This window comes from Diabrotica virgifera, chromosome 1, assembly GCF_917563875.1.
Source record: "Diabrotica virgifera virgifera chromosome 1, PGI_DIABVI_V3a".
In the NCBI taxonomy this organism is placed as follows: Eukaryota; Metazoa; Arthropoda; class Insecta; order Coleoptera; family Chrysomelidae; genus Diabrotica; species Diabrotica virgifera.
In genome coordinates, this window is record NC_065443.1 from 119,462,028 (window position 1) to 119,480,432 (window position 18,405).

At 32.0% G+C, this 18,405-nt stretch overlaps 1 protein-coding gene across 1 annotated transcript; it reads right to left on the reverse strand.

Annotated features, from left to right (window-relative positions):
* Positions 1-9,202: 9,202 nt before the first annotated feature.
* LOC114330570 (uncharacterized) lies at positions 9,203-12,137 on the reverse strand. Its single transcript, XM_028279958.2, has 2 exons — positions 11,862-12,137; positions 9,203-9,369 (listed from the first exon to the last, which is right to left on the reverse strand). The coding sequence occupies exons 1-2, from the start codon at positions 12,061-12,063 to the stop codon at positions 9,254-9,256; spliced, it is 318 nt and encodes a 105-aa protein (XP_028135759.1). The 5' UTR covers positions 12,064-12,137; the 3' UTR covers positions 9,203-9,253.
* Positions 12,138-18,405: the final 6,268 nt, after the last annotated feature.

Here is an 18,405-nt window from a genome sequence, read left to right on the forward strand (position 1 = left end):
TCACAAATCAACCTTCCACCACCAACTCTCATTCGCAGTATTCCTCAAAACCAATTTTTAATCTTTCTAAATATGCTTAATGGATTTCAAAAAAAAAATAGTTAATTCCCATTCTAAAATTACTTTCTACTATTTACAAAATTTAATGACCTATTATCTACTTCAACTGAGTCTTATTTAGCATAGGCTAATGATCGAACCTTCCGCGAACAACGATAATGACCTATTATCTATTTCAACTGAGTCTTATTTAGCATAGGCTAATGATCGAACCTTCCGCGAACAACGATAATGGTACGCGCCATTCACTTTGTTTATTCTCGGCGCATTGTCCCGAGTTTTGTAAGCTCCTTCTAATCACTTCTTAAAATTAAACATAACAATTTGTTGTATACAGGTTGTTCTAAATTTATATGCCCGTGGTTGAGAAAATTGAAAATATTTTATATTAACTTGAATTCTGTTTATAATTATCAAAATTTAATTTTCATATCAAATAGAAATATAACAATACATACATACAAACATACATACATACATTACATACATACATACATACATACATACATACTATTGTGTATCAATTTATCAATCAAAGATAGAATAAAAAACTTTATTAATTTTAATAGAACGCGGGCACATAAATTTGATACACCCTGTATATTGATTTGTAACCATTTATTATAAGTACTTTTTAAGAAGTGGGTTATCGGTAATGAGTTTTTTCCCTGAAAAATAAAATACATTAGGAAAGAAAGTGAGATGAATAGACAATAATTGTTCAGGGTATTTGGAGATTATAACGGTGCTTTGTTATGAACGAGGCCAAAAGCCACAGGTAATGATATCTTTAGAAAATAATGTAAAAGAAAGTTTCGAATTGTAATCTCCTTTTGTTTAACCCCGAGTAAATTTTGTAGAATTTCCCGAAAGTAATTATTATGATGGTAGGAATAGTTTTGAAAGTAAAAAAAGAATGGGGAAGAAGAAATGTCTCTGATTGGTTTGGCAATTTGGAATGGGAAAGAGAGAAGGTTGAATTTTCAGATAGTTTTGGAAAGAGGAATTACTGTGTTATCGGCATCCGAGAGGAGCAGTCAAAAGTTTTCGTGAGTAGTTCAGAAGCAAGTACTAGTGGTTGTGTTGATAGTGAGAGTAGCTGAAAAGTGGAACGAGAGACAAATCAAATCGAGAAGAAATACCTCTTTGATTCTGTAAAATCCAAGAGAGTAAGTTACAGGAATTATCGTTATTAAAATTATTTGTGACACCAAGTAAAAAAAAGATACTTGGGTCTCAGGAGATTATTGTTGAGAGAAAGAGAGGAGAGAGTTTTGGAGTTTATTGAACGAGTACTAGCCCAAAAGAGGTCTGGCTTGTGTTTTGGAGAAATAGTTGCTGATATCCTGCTGGATTGTTTTGCTGAGAACGGAGAGGGCTTTGACTGGTAGCCTAACATAATCAACAAAGAGGAGCTGTTTGGGTCAAGAGGAGACATCATTGTGTGTGAATCAAAAAGGTTAGTCAATAGCCTATGTGATAGATTTCCTTTATATTCAGAAGTTAATTTTTTTTACGTAAAAGCCTATGAATTTAAGATTCCAACATTTCAAAAATTTAATAGGAAGTATAAGTAATTTTGCGAATAACAAATTTGTTTGTTTAGCTTGTTTTATTAATGGTAACAAGAACAAATAGTATAGTATAGTTGATCCAAAAGATGGCATATCCCAGACATCCAAAGTGAAAATTATCCTTCAACACCAAATTGTTCTGTATGGTCCACACAATGTCCAGAAAAAAGTCACACCATTTTGAGCGTCGGGTTTGGGGGGAGAGGGGGAGAAATCGGTAAATTCGTAGTTTTTTAAGTTTTGTCGCCAATATTTCTAAAACTATGCGGTTTAGCACGAACAACCTTCTATACAAAATTGTTCTACATTAAATTTGAAATCAAAAAGGCCCTATGCATAATCTTTCTAAAATGAATGGTTCCAAAGTTACGGAGGTAGTATAGTATAACTGGTACAAAAAAAGGCCTAACCTAAACATCCAAAGTGAAAGTTTTCCTCCAACACCAAAATGTTCTATATGGTCCACATATTGTTCAGTAAAAAGTTACACCATTTTGAGCGTCCGGTTTGGGAGGGAGATGGGAGAGAAGCCGGTAAATTAGTAGTTTTTTTAAGTTTTTCGTCAATATTTCTAAAACTATGCTTTAGTGTAAACAATGTTATATACAAAAATGTTCTACATGAAATTTTAAACAAACAATGTTCTATACATAATTGTTATAAAATCAACGGTTCCAGAGTTACGGAGGGTGTAAAATCGAGGTTTTCGATACTTTTTATATTTTTTGGGCAATATTTATGATATAACTATACCAAAAACCCAGACATCCAAAGTGAAAGTTATCCTCCAACACCAGATTGTTCTATATGGTCCACATAATATTCAGAAAAAAGTCACACGATTTTGAGCTTCGTGAGTGGGGGGGGAGAGGGGGAGGAATCGGTATATATAAAAAGTATCGAAAACCTCCAATTTTCACCCTCCGTAACTCTGGAACCGTTGATTTTATAACAATTATATATAGAACCTTTTTTGTTTTAAATTTTATGTCGAACATCTTTCTATAGAACATTTCTTACGCTAAAGCATAGTTTTAGAAATATTGACGAAAAACTTAAAAAAACTACTAATTTACCGACTTCCCCCCATCTCCCCCCCTCCCCAAACCGGACGCTCAAAATGGTGTGACTTTTTTCTGAACATTATGTGGACCGTATAGAACAATTTTGTGTTGGAGGAAAACTTTTACTTTGGATGTTTGGGTTAGGCCTTTTTTTGGACCAATTATACTATACTACCTCCGTAACTTTGGAACCGTTCATTTTAGAAGGGTTATGCATAGGACCTTTTTTATTTAAAATTTAATGTAGAACAATTTTGTGTAGAAGGTTGTTCATGCTAAACCGCTTAGTTTTAGAAATATTGACGAAAAACTTAAAAAACTACGAATTTGCAGATTTCTCCCCCCTCTCCCCCCCCCAAATACGACGCTCAAAATGGTGTGACTTTTTTCTGAACATTACGTGGACCATATAGAACAATTTGGTTTTGGAGGATAACTTTCACTTTGGATGTATGGGTTTGGGTCTAACTATACCATACTAAAAGCGATAAATATTTGTTTGAATTAGATTAATTTATATGGTAAAAGTTTCTTTTGGACAGTTATACCCACAGGATTTAATTGATAAATTTACAGAGCATTGCTTTTGATAATAAAGGTATTTGTATGTGTTTATTTATGATTTTTCTATTTATTTCCTTTTCCTATTTTATCCCGATAAGGATCAACTAAGAGATACTGAAGCCACGAGAAAGGATAAGTATAACTTAAGAGAATATAATTAAATTTTTTATGACAAAGGGCACCCTGAAATTTTTTCTTAATATTTTTTATGCATGATTTGAGTTAATTAAATAATTGATCAAATAAATATTAATTAATATATAAATAATAGAAAGCAGATCATAACAACATGGCGAACCAACGTGAGGCAGGTAAGTATCTCTGATTGTGAATTTGAGAGGATAGGAAACGGAGAAACAGGTGAAGGAAAATTTATTTGCCCGTCGGAAAAAGTGGATATATTTAAAATTTATGAAATATTTTGTTTGAGTTATTTCTATCTAGGTACAATTTTTACATATTTATTTTATTTTTGATTGATTTGAATTTTGATAACTTTAAAATTTTGTGTGATTAATTGATTATATTTGGGGAAAAAAATTTTCGTCTCTACAGCATAAAAGGTATTTTCGAATTTCGTATCAGGCGGGGATAAATTTTAACTACATGTCGATAACCAGAAGCAAAAGCAAAGAAAACAAAAAACAAGAGGAACATTTGGAACAAGAAGAACATATAGAACAAGAATATGTTTTCGAAACAACAATCATATCATCAGAAAAACAGGAATTATCAGGAGTAGATAAATTATTACAACTGATGCAACTCCAGTCACAAAAAAATAGATACAATGCAAGAAAATAAGGAATTAACATCAAATAAAATGGATAAAAATCAACAGGAATCAAAACAAGCAATAGAAGAAAACAACAGAAATATAGAGAGTATCAAGGAGGAAATGGTTAAAAAAATTTGAAGAAATTGCAGAAAAGAGCGAGAAACAGAAGATAGAGATTAAAGAAATCAAAATCAAAATGAAGGAGATAAACAATTGCCAGAAAAAGGAACTAGAAAATTTGGAAAATAAGTTGGAAAATGCTATTCAAGTAGACAGAGAAGAAGTGGAAAAAAGAATCACAGAAATAGAAAAACAAATCACCGAAAACAAGACGCAACAGAATTTCGGAGAAAGAAGGGAAACAATTATCCATATTACAGAGGATGTGAAAATACGATTTGGCGGGGATGTAAAAAAATTACATCCAGTAATTTTCATAATAAATAATTTAAAAAAGAAAGTACAATACATCGGTAACTTCGAAACAGCCAAAGAAACGATAAGGAACCATCTTTAAGATGAGGCGAGTTTAGGTTTGATAGCAAAGAAGAAGAATTGGACAATTGGCATAAATTCGAACAAAAGTTCCTGAGTTGTTTCTGGGAAAAAATACCACAGCTAGAAATAAACAAGGAGTTGCAAAATGGGAGGTACCATGATAGAATGGGTATTTCAGAAAAAACATACGCACTACAATTATACAACAATGCAAAACATCTACAGTACAATTATTCTTCCGAACAGCTAGTAGAACTGATAGCCAGACATTTTGAAGGTACCTTAGAAGATCACATAACTTTACAACACTACAAAGATATTGACAGTTTGTCCCAGTTCTTACAAATACGAGAACCAAAAATGAGAGAAAGACAAACAAGAAGATCGCAAGAAAATTATAGACAACGCGAAAATCAAGACTAGAGAGATAGAGGACAAAACTTTATAGGAGAGATTATACTAGAAGAGAATTTATTCCGAGGAGGGAAAACGAAAATAGAGACAACGGAAAAGGAAACTATGAACGAAGAAATCGGCAATGGAACGAAGACCGATATCGAGAAAACCAGAATAGAAATAACACCCGCACATATCAAGACAGAAATGATAATGGAAGGAATGAACAGGAAAATCGTGGAAACCGGTACGGGTCCGACAGACAAAGAGAAAATAGAAGAGCGGTAAACAATACGCAAATAGGTGAATATGAGGATGAGAGACAAAGCGACGGAAGAAGAAGCGAAGAAGAACAGCAAGCGTCTTTTCACGAAGGCGCTCACTAAACACAAAAGAACAAACAGGAATTTTTTGTCACCCGAAGGAATTTATTAAATTGGCAGGAAATAATGACAAAAGAAGTGGAGTAAATTTAAAATTTGTAGATGGTTTTATCAATGAAAAACCGATTAAAATTATGATTGATACTGGTTCGGAAATTACATTGATTAACAGCAAATTAATAGAAGAGGTTGATTTAACGAATTTAATTTACAAAATTCCCAGGGTAAATTTAGTGGGCGCAAATAAACGGACTTTGGAAACAATAAATGAACGAATACGAATAAAGGTTCGATTGGGTAAGAAATTTTATTCACTACAATGTGTTATAATGCCAAACATGATGCATGATATGATCGTAGGAGTGGATGAATTGTCAGAAAAACATGTGGTGATAGATTTCAAAAATAACACGGTGAAAATCACAGAGGAAAAAGAAGAAGAACAGGACATTATGGAAATGGACAAGGAACATGAGAAACGGAAAAAGGATAATTTAGACAAAAAACAAACGGTGGAAATGAATTGGGCAATGAGACAAGGACAGAAAAGAAAGAGGAGAAAGCAGCAGAAGATAAGTAAAGAAAATAAAGCCTGGGATTCCTCGAAAAAAGAGATGAGCCCAGAAGAAGAAAAAGAAAAAAAAAAGATTGACAAAATAAAATGAAGCTTGGGATTCCTCAAAAGAAGAGATGAGCCCAGAAGAAGAAAAAGAAGAAAAAAGATTGACAAAAGAAAATGAAGCTTGGGCCTCAAAAAATGAGATGAGCCCAGAAGAAGAAGAGATCAGAATTAAAAAGGAAGGCGAAAGAGATACAATTGAAACTGTGGTATTTGAAGAAGAAGTATGCGAAATGGAGGAGCCAGAATACACAATAAACATGTGTAAAGAATCGGAGGAAAAAGAAATAAAATTGATATATGGAGAAGAAAAGGAGAAGGAACTGCGTGAAATATTGAGGGAGTAGAAAATTTAATAAATGAAGAAAACAGAGTAGCCAAAAAGTATGAACATTCTTTATCCCATATAAGTACCGACAGGAGGTGAAAGGAGAAATCAATAAAATGTTAGAAGATCAAATCATAGAGAGATGTGACTTGCCGTATATCAACCCAATCGTGATTGTTAAAAAAAGCAGTGGAGAATTGAGGCTATGTTTGGATGCCCGGAATATACATGAACACACGGTATCTCAATATGAATCACCTCTCAACATCGAGGCTATTTTTGGGAGAATTACAGGATCACATATTTTTTCTAAAATTGACTTAAAACATAGTTTTTGGTTGATACCTTTAGCAGAAAATGTAGAAACTACACCGCTTTTTCGATCGATGGTATTGTGTACCGATTTAAAGTAGTGCCTTTTGGGTTACAAAGTGCTTGTGTAGCACTGGTAAGAGCTCTCCATACAATATTAAACACGTCTGAAAATTTTATAGTACACTACATCGACGACTTACTAATTTTTTCACCAGATACATCGAGTCATTTGAAAAGCATAAAAATTATCTTAGAAGAGTTGGACAAGGCTGGATTAAAATTGAATATTGAAAAATTTCAATTTTTTCAAAAAGAAGTGACATATTTGGGTTTTAAATTGGAAACAAAAACAGTTAACTTAGCCGAGGACCGGGTAAAACTCATAGATGAATACCCAAGGCCAACGAATTTGAAAACATTGAGAGGTTTTCTTGGTACGACCAACTATTTCAAAAAACTAATTCCTGATTTGAGCCAGAAACTCCTGCCAAAAACACCCGGATCAGCAGTTCTTCGTATTGGGGATTATATTTTGACGTTGAACATGACCAACCCATTTTAACCTATGCTCTTTAATTTTGAAATTAATTGGTGTCATCTCCAGACTTCCCTTTACATATTTATTATTAGTTTTTCCACTAAATTCACTTTTTCTCTCTACAGTGGTCTAGCTATCTTTGTTTGTCGTACGAGTGTGAGCGTACCAACCAAGAGGTGGGAGTAATGGAACGACACAGACACAGAGCCACAGCGGTAGTGGCCATCATATGCTAGAGAGAGAAAGCGAAGCGTCGCGCCGGTAGAGAGAGATAGATATACCACCGACGGTGGTATATGGATTGGACATCTTAAAGGATATATTGTAAAAAAATCAAGTACAGAAAGGGCTGTAGTTGACCTACTGGAGAAAGTGATAGGAGCTGTGGATGAATCATTGAAATGCTTAGTGGTTTTCCTTGATTTAGCTAAGGCGTTTGACACGGTCTCTCATAAAATTCTCTTAGATAAACTAAGTAATTATGGGGTTAGGGGAATAGCACTAAATCTAATAGCAGATTATTTGTCGGAAAGAGCTCAACGAGTAAAAATTGGCCCAGAATTGAGTTCTGAATCTATAATAAAATTCTGAGTACCACAAGGAACAGTATTAGAACCACTTTTATTTAATATTTACCTGAACAATATCACAAGAATTAATAGTTTCAACGGCCACATTGTTTGTTATGCCGATGACACGGCAATATAATTTATGGGGAAAAGATGGGAGGAGGTTAAAACCAGCTCTGAAATGAACCTAAAACAGCTAAACTTATGACTAAAATTTAACAAACTGACATTAAATATTAATAAAACAAAATATATCGCCTTTAGCCCAACAATTGTTGACCAACCTACAAATTTTCATATAAAATTGCATCACGCAAAATGTCAAGGACAAAATTGTGACTGTTCTTCAATAGAAAAAGTTTTCTCTATAAAGTATTTAGGTGTTTTCATAGATCAACATTTACGTTGGTCAGACCAACTCACTCATGTCAGTAAACGAATAAGGGCTCTAATGCATAAATTTTATATCTTGAGAGATATTCTAACAAGGAAAAAATTAATCATGGTTTATAACTCGCTTGCAGAATCAGTCAGAAGATATTGTATTGTAGCATGGGGTGGCGCGTTTAACAAAACTGTTAACATTTTAGAAACAGTTCAAAATACTCTATTAAGAATAATTTTTAAAAAAAGAAAACTGTATCCAACAAAAAAAATATATGATGAATCCGGGATATTTAGTGTTAAATCCATCTACATCTACAACTGTCTTTTAAATGTTTATATAAACTCAAATAAATTTAAATTTCAAAACAACTGATTAACTCGATCAGTAACAAATATGGATATTAGTATTTAGCAGTTCAAAAAATCAGTAACACAAAGATCCCTAATGTTCTTTGGACCTAAATTTTATAACATAATTCCTATACATATCCAACAAGAACCTAAATTATTTAAACTTAAAAAATACATAAAAACCTATCTAAAAACCCACTTACAATTATTTTTGGACGCAATGTCTTAATGTATAAACGACAGCATGATCAGAGTAAAATTTGGGTGTATATTGGTATTATAATTAACAAAGTATGCAGCAGCTAAACAGGTTGACCGTCCGTCTTGTTCTGTTGCATTATCTCTTCGATAGTTAGGTATGTTACTTCTTAGTTCCAACCTTAATACTACTTTTATGTACAACTGATACAGTTTCGATTGACATAGTACAGTGCAAAACAGGCAACTCTTGCCTAGGCATGGTGCTGAGTCACTCGACACTAATAATATAGGATCTAAATGTAAAATGTTGTACACACATATTTTTGAATAAATTTGATTTGCGTGCCAAATATAAAATAAACACACAATGTTATGAACCGAATAAGAAAATGGCAAAATAGATAAAACACCCAGTTACTTTGTTATTGATGAAGTAAGACCCATTACGTATGGTATTTTTGAGATTGTCCTCTTTCTACACTTGCCGAAGTGTCTCCTTTCTACAGTTGTTAACGTATCTATGTTTATATCCCAATAAAACAGCCTGTATAAATAAAATAAAATAATAAAAATATAATTTTCATCATTTATATCGTTTATTTATCAGCATAATAGTTCTCGTGTATAATTAAATAAGTAAGACTTTGGAGCATTTTCCTTCAGCGTTACATTCTAATCCGTCTACACATTTTCCTCTGAAAGGACCTCCTCCGAAAAAACGTGACCTGCAAGCTTCGCCTTCATCTAGAACACAAAAAAAGTTAGCTTTTAAACATGCAAGCAAAAAAACAATATGTAATGAGAAATTAAGGTAAAAGTTAAAACCAAATAACAGGGTAAAACCGGCTCTTCTAATTAAATATTAGATAAGTATGGTCAGTTGTCTTATATGAATCAAGGAAAATAGCATACCGGGGATATATTTATAATGGTGAGAAAATTATGAATAAAATTGAGAGAAGTATTGATTAATCAGGGATTTTCCCATTGATTTAATTTTAAGTATTGATTAAATTATGATGGCTAAAATCAAGGGAAGCAGTGTAATTGGTTGAACACAAGACTTGTGGTTAAAAAATATTAGAGAATGGGCCGGGACATGTAGAGTAACATGGAGAGTAAAACATATATTTAGAATAGCTCAATACAGAGAGAATCTTTATATGTTAATCGCAAACATCAAGAGGACTAAATAAAGCATGTTAAGAAGAAGAAGAAGAATTAAAACCAGAAGAGATGGCTAACTGACAGAATTAGCTATTAATATTATTGTTATTTTTAAACATAAACCTATCATAAATCTATCATAAATATCACAAAATATCCGTAATGCGCAATATTTGATATTTCTTTGCTTAAATTCATATTCTAAGTAAATTGTATATATGTAGCACTAAATTCCAAAAGGAGGAAAAAAGAAATGTACCGAAATAGAAAGACTACAAGCCAAACATGACCATTTTAATGTAATACACAAAAAGGTAAAAGAAGTAACGGGTACTTTTACAAAGCGAACACAAATGAAGCTCATGGACACGAATGGCAAATTAATCATTGACATCCAAGATATGAAAGACAAATGGAGAATATATTTGGAGACACTTTTTCAAGATCAAAGAACGGATTACAGGTGTCCATTTTCAGAGAGGATGACGAGCCCGGACATACTTAAATCCGAGGTAGAAGAACCAATAATTCGGATGAAAAAGAGGAAAGCTGTACGGCCTGATATCGAAGCTGAATTTTTAAAAATCTTGTAAGAAGAAGGAATAAACTGGATCACGGCAGTCTTCAATAAAATATACAATACAGGAATCATCCCTTATAAAAGGCTAGAATCAGAATTCGAACAATCAGCCTGATGAACCATATTATGTTGAAACTCTTTCTTAGAATAATCCACGGAAGAATTTATAATAAGAAGTACGAGGAACAAATATCGGACAGACAGTTCGGGTTCATTAATGTAGTGGGTATCAGAGAGCCACTTTTCGGGGTACAGGTAATGATTTAAAGATGCAGGGACGTTAACTGGGACGTATACGCGTGCTTGATCGATTATGTAAAGGCATTTGACAGAGTTCAACACCAAAATATAATTAACATTTTAAGAGAAGAAGACTTGGATGACAAAAACCTCAGAATAAGTTCAGAACTCTACTGGAATCAGACCGCATATATGAAAGTTATGGAAGACACAGATCACATATAAAAATACTACGTGGAGTTAGACAGGGATGTATCCTATCGCCGTTGACATTTAATATGTACTCAGAGAGAATTTGTAACGAGGCTCTATACGTAGTAGACGAAGACATCCTTCTAAACGGAGAAAGAGTAAACAATATTAGATATGCCGACGACACATGGTGAAAACAGATAGTTTAGAGGTACTTCCAAGGCTAATGGACAGAATCAACAAGTACAGTTAACAACGAGTACGGACTAAACAATAATACCCAAAAAATGAAACAAATGATTATCAGCAAGGAGAATATAAACGGGGATCATCTATACATTAATGGAACGCAGATAGAACTCGTAAAACAGTATTGCTACCTGGAAAGTATTATAAATGAGCAGTGTAGCAATGTAGGTACATGAAATAAAGTGCCTCAGAGGAAAGGCAAGAACGGTCTTTAACAAAATGAGCGCCATCTCCAAAAGCCACAATATATCCCTAGATACAAAAATGAGACATTTGAGATGTTATGTTTTCTCTGTAATATCCTTCGGAGCAGAGGCATGAAATATTACAGACACCACTAAAAAAACTTGAAGCATTTGAGATATGGCTTTATAGAAGAATACTGGAAATCTCATGGAAAGTAAGGATCAGGAACTAGGAAGTTCTAGGAAGAGTAAAGAAGGAACCGGAGATTATGTTGCCATCAAATCCATAAAATTGCAGTATCTAAGACACGTTTTGAGAAATCAGCACCGTTATTTCCTGCTGCAGTCCATATTGCAAGGTAAAGTCAAAAGGTAAGTGAGGACCCGGTAGATGGAAAATATCATGGCTGCGGAATTTGAGAACATGGTTTAAGAAAACATCAACGGAACTGTCTCGAGCCCCAACGACTAAGATTATGATTGCCAAAAGATTTTCAACATCCGAAACGGATAATAACCAGAAGAAGAAGAAAATTACAAAATCCTCTTTTCTATTCTTTTTGTCTATATTTTAGTTTTAGTAATTCAAATAGATATTGTAGATAAGTAGAATAAATACTTACTTAGTTTTCTGTAGCAGTCATCGCAATATCCGCAGAGACTTCCCTTTGGAACCAAAATTTCAGAATCACTACAAACCAGGTTTTCTGTACATTTGCCAGGACTGTCGTTGCAAAAGTTTGGGTGGAAGGCTATTAGACCATCTGCATCTACTGCCTGATAGACGGCGAACAGTACAATCGTGGTAAGTATTAAACTTCTCATGGTGAAGATAGAATAATAATTTATAATAATTATTATTAGATATTTATTATTATAACAACTGTTTAACAATGTATGACATATTCGACGGTTGAGTGCTACTATTTTAAAGCAACCATTTGTTTGCTTAACTTCTGACCTAACTGATAATTTGTCCATAATATAATAATATATAGAATGCTTAATAATTGGAGAAATTTTTTTTCTTTTTACGTAAAATCCAAAATACCGATGTAAAAACCCGGAACCAATATCTTCGACAAGAGTTGTTTGTTAAAACGCCGAGAAATTACCTTAAAGCAACGTTTTGCAAAAAAATCCATGAACAAAATCGTTATTTATTATTAATTTTTATTGCCTTCTTCTTCATCTGCCGTGCTCAAATTGGCTATAGTAATTTTGTTGACGGCAGCTCGGAAAAGAGATGCAGATGGTATGTTAAACCATTTTCTCAGGTTTTAAAGCAATAACGTTCTTCTTCGCCCTGGTCATCTTCTTCCGACTCTCTTGCCTTATACCATTGATTAATAAGTACATAGATACCTCACCTTTAGGTAAAACCGAATTCAGTGTTAAACTCCGCCCACTTACACCTCTTTGCCCGTCAAGTCTAAGTACTAACTGGCTGGACGGTGGCGACATTTATTGAAATTTTTGCCAAGATTGAAAAATAAATTTGAGTCGCTTGGCTGGCGTAATAGACAACGATATAAGGGTAGTATTCAGCATTTTAACAAATAATTTTAACGCGATTGTAATCTCTATTTTGGAATTCCGATTTTACTTCAGATAAAACGCTAAAAATTGATTAATAAAAATAGTGAAGAGGTTTCTTAAAAATTATTTAATTATTAATACACTACAAAAAAACAACAAAATAGAAAATACATAATAAAATTAGCAGTGATAATTCACATGTAAATTATTTTTTGCAATTTGTAAAAGAATGATATTTTCAGAACTAATGCGAAATAAACTATTTGAAGTTGATATACAGAATTTCTTTCCAGATCTAACCCATTCACCCCAGGTAAACTATTGCAAAACCTCCGAATTTTAAAGAATCCATTGGATTGGAATGAAATTTGGTATACATATATACTGATAAAATGACAAGGAATTTCCAACATATAAATAGTTGAGGGCCATCTGCCTAGGAACAATAGGTAAAAGCTGATAAACGGACAGGATTAGAAAGTTTAAAACATCACTAATTAGATCATATTTCAAAACAAAGTAAATAAGTATATTTGAATGTTAATTCTTTTCAAACTAAGATAGTAAAATTAAAATTTTAGGAAAAAAAGATATTTATTATTTCTTGTTCTCAAGAAGTACTTTCATTATTGACAATATCGAAACATTTTATTATTAAAAGTCGAGAACAATTAAAAACCACGTTCATGTTTATATGAAAGTACTTTAAAAATGAAGGTATATTACTCTTGAGAAGAATTAATATTTTTTAACAAACTTGGTATACGACTCATAATATTTGACATCTGATTCTTTCATTTTGAGTTTTAGGACGTGCAAGTTTTTATCAATAATACATTTTTCCCTAAACTGAATAAAAAAGTTTCCATATGATTCCAATGTTTTAAGACATACTGATATTATAAAATACTTGTTAATATCTACTGTATATATAAACTAAAGCTAATAGTGTAGTTTAACATTCAGTTGAGTCCACGATTATTTACCCGTGCGTCATTAATACCTGACGAGATAAAACACATACTTTTGATCTAGCATCATTCTCTTCCACGCATGAAAATAAAGACAAACCAGGTACCGCCTGTTATTAAGTAAAAACACATGTTTTTTATGAACGCACTAGACTAACTCTATTGCGCACAATAGAGAAAAAATTTTCTAGAGGATTTTGGTTCAGAAAAGATGTTAAAAGATATGACTATGGAGACCTACACAGAGGAGAGGAATCGAGATAGGACGACCTTGAAATTTTTGTACACGATTTTGCCTGTTTGCTTGGTTTCTCGCTAGAGCGGCGGTGGCGTAGAGATAGATGCTACTTTTGCATTGGAGTGAATGTGAAAATTTCGAAAATAATTAATTATTCGTAGTTAATATAAGATTATTGGTTTTGGTGGTTAATATTATTTAAATATGAGTGCCAAGAAAGCTTACACTAAAAGAACTTGCTTCGTACCGGGATTTATATCGAGTTATCGTTCCGATCAAAAATTCAAAAGGGAACTTAATGAAGTTAAAAAAGACTTTTTATAAATATTTGTCTTTATGTTATTTATAACGTTCATGGATTATACCTATTCGTTTGTATGTTATTTTCTTCGGTGTAAATAAAATTTGTGCCTATTATTGGTTTTTATTTTAACCTGAAAATTATAGTGATAATAGTAGGAGGATCTTGGAAAGTTTTTCTGTCGAAACAATGCATTTTTTGAGACAAAATATTTCACAAAAATTAACATTAATTTTATAAAAGTCAGACTATCGTCTGCGTAGTTTATAGACATATATTTTTATTAACTAAATTTAAACATCTAATAGGTAAGCTTTCAGAATATAGATAAATGATAGTATTCAAAAGAAAAAGCAGTTTAAATTTTGATAAAAAGAATAATTAAAAAAAAATGATCAATAAACTTCAAATTATTTAAATAACTTTTTAAAATTTTTAAAAACGATTACGTACAGTTAAGTCAATTTTTTCAACTAACAAACTTTTTGATATCAGTTACAAAGATATTAAAAAATAATTTGCAGTTGAAATACCATTGGTATATAAATGTGGCAGTTAGATAATGTGACAAAATATTTCCGCTTCAAAATAAGCTGTCCTACATATTAAAGTAATGACAAATTTAAATTTGATGTCACATCTCCATCTACAATGGTATAAAAAGAATACACTTTTTACCACACGTCGATATGTTATAAGTAGAGACTGGAAAATATGCACTAAAAAATGTCTAAAATATGCATGCAATATGCATTTTAAAACAAGCTGAATATGCACAATTAACATGCAAATATGCATTTATATATGCACTTATTTTTATATGAATAATTTTATGGTTTACGTTAAATACATAAATAAATAAAAAATAATAAAAATAAATAAATAGGTTTGAATTTAAACCAAATTGTATTATTATTTCTTAATATATTTTTTTAACTTCAGGTTTTGTGACAAATAAAACGGCAAAATATTTTATTTTGACCACAAGATAAATAAGAGTACAATAAAATAAATGTACATATTTTTATTGTTACAATATTGATTCATATTTTCTAAACTAATATTATAAAAAGAGTACAATAAAACAAATTTACATATTTTTATTGTTACAATAAATAATCATATATTGATTCATATTTTCTAAACTAATATTATGTCTTCTATCTGTTAATATTTGTTTATAGGCAGAAAAAGATCTCTCAACGTCACAAGATGTAATTGGGGCATATTTAAACTTTGCTATTAGAGACGGATCCATATTAATATTTTCATCGAAGTTTCCAAAATTGATTATATTATTTATTGAACGCAATAAAGTGAAACCCTCATTTTTGTTTAAAACGTCATCAAGTTTATCTTTAATTTTTACTCCAATTTCCCCATTCAGATTTGTTATTTTCTGTTTAACCGAATCAACAATAGACATACTATTGTGAAGACATAAATTTTGAGCCTCTAATTTTGTAATTGAACTTTCAATGATATCGAAATTCGATTTTATATACAACAATTGATTTTTAATAGACTTTTCTTTAAAAATATTTTGACAGTTATCAATAGCGGTACAAGTCGGATCAAAACTTGAAATAACGCTTTTGATGTCGTCGTAGTGTTCAGATAAAAATATAGCACTTTTAAGCCAAGTTCCCCATCTGGTTAATACTGGTTCTGGTGGTAAAGGAATATCGGGAAGCATCTCCCTATATACCTGTACACGTAGTGGTGCTTTCAGAAATACTTTTTTTACATTATTTATTAAGGTGTTTACATTGGGAAATTCAATTCTAACTTTCTCTGCAACTCTGTTTAGGCCGTGCGCCAAACATGTACAGTGAATTAAATTAGGGAAAAAGATTTAAGATTGGATGCAGCTTTCATCATATATGAGGCGGCATCACTAAGCATTAATAATATTTTTTCAAATGGTACTTGATCAGGTAAAAAAAAATTTGTTAGGGATTCGTTAACAAATCTAGCTATTGTAGCATAGTTTGTTTTTTCCAAACATTTTACACTAATTAAGTATGAGTTTTTAAAATCGCCAGAGTCGTTAAGAACTCCAACAATTAGATTCGCAATTTGTCGACCCTTTGTATCCGTTGTTTCGTCGACGGAAATCCAAAGATATTCGGCTTTTAACTGATTTTTAATACTCGTCATCACATCTTTGTAACATGCACTGACATATTTTTTCCGAAGAGTTGAAGAACTTGGTATTTGAGCTGGTTTATCTTTAATCTTGCAATAAGTTTTTAAAAAGTTTTGACACGATTTATGTTCTAACTTGTGCAGAGGGATATTGCAGTTCAAAAAAAAATGGCATAAATCCTTTGCAAAGGTTTCTTGCCCAACTGACGTATTCTGAATCTGCAAACTGTTCTGTAGAATCTGCTGGCGAGGTTTATTATCATTTTTTGATAGCTTAGTTTGGTGAAGTGAAGTTTTTATGTGTTGAACTACTTGGAATTTCTTTTGACATGGAATCTGGAATATAATGATAATGATGTTTTAGATGTTTTCGTAAATAGATACCTACATTAAAATGATCAAACTTTTTAAACCTCCCCCAATTTTTTTTTATTTCTCAAAGTGAAATTGAAATCGTCAAACAATAAAGTACAGTCAGTGTACCGTAGTATACAGGGTGGGCCACTCTCAACACCTCGCTCTGTATAAGCCAAACCGTTGCGAACTTTAAAAAACAGTTTTTGAAGAAATGGGACGGTTTGTCATTTTAGAATAGACAGACACATAGATGTGCAAAGAAGTTTGATAAGTTTAAAAATCTATTGAAGTGGAGAACTTACCTTTTTATCACAAATGGTGCAAAACATACTTTCACTGTCGATAACTTTTAGATGATTGTTACTTCCAATCCAACTTCTGAGAAGACTTGATTTTTCCCTTGCTACTTTAGGCATTTTCACAATAATAATAAAATGATTTTTTTACACAGTATAGTCAATAACTTGCAATCACAAAAGTTGAATAATCGGCGATTGATTTAAGACTAACCATTCATAAAATAAAATAATCTATCCTACCCTTAAAATGCTTAAAATTTCGTTTTGGTTGGTTTTCCCAGAATAATTCATAGTTGGCCGACACCAGCAGAAAGTACAGGTAATATTTGTAATGTTATTCAAAATATAATCGGTATTTACTTAGGTAATTTGTAAATTCTGAGAAGTCTATAAATCTTAAATATCCGGATAATGATACCTGCAGCTATAAATAACGCCCATTATGTTTATGGGTACAACAACAAAGGAGCTTAACAGCAAAATATTTACTTTCACATTTTATTTTAATGGATGTTGATGTTACTAATATATACCTTATTTTTAAATGGGGTAGAGTAAATTCCCATCAAAATATGCATTTATATGCTCTTAAATCTCCAAATATGCAAGGCATATGCATTTATGAAAAACATGAGAAATATGCAGCATATATATGCATATGCATTTTGCATATAATCCAGTCTTTAGTTATAAGGTTAAAATAATTTATTTTTGGCATAAAACATATTCAGCTACAATCCACCAATAAATTAATGTCTAATTACGCTAAAAACAAAAATAAAATGAGTTAAATATTAAATAAGTCCATAAGAGCTAATGTATTTGTAGCACCTATTCGAACACTTGCGCCCCTAGCGGCGATTGCTGAAAGTTGAATTAGAGGTTGAAAAGTTAGCCCACAAACGATGCATTGCGTTTCCACTCCTTCTTACAGGTCTCCATAGATATGACACATTATATTATTTTTGAAGTTCCTCCCACAAACATAAAACTGAGAAAATGGTCCACTGAAAGCCGTGTAGACAGTGAATATTATTTCTCTCTTTTTGATTTTCAAAAACTTTAATTTTTTTAAAATATTCTAAACCTGCTTTTAAGTTTTCAGTTGACTTGCTTAAAGTTGACATTGGCTTTCTGTTTGGATTACTATCACTACAATATTTGCTGTTAAAACCATCAAAAATATTATTTATAATTTTCAAAAATTCGGCAGTAAGGGAAGCCGTTTTGGTGTGTAACTGCCCTACAGACATTGCTGTTGATATTGCTGAGGCAATTGAGTTGGAAAAAATTTGTGCTGCTAATTTTACACGC

Bases quoted from the DNA above. Each gene is read 5' to 3' on its own strand.
- LOC114330570 (XM_028279958.2), bottom strand. From the start codon at position 12,063: ATGAGAAGTTTAATACTTACCACGATTGTACTGTTCGCCGTCTATCAG. The intron at 9,370-11,861 runs GTAAGTATTTAT...TTTGTGTTCTAG, and splicing joins TGACTGCTACAGAAAACTAA to ATGAAGGCGAAGCTTGCAGG.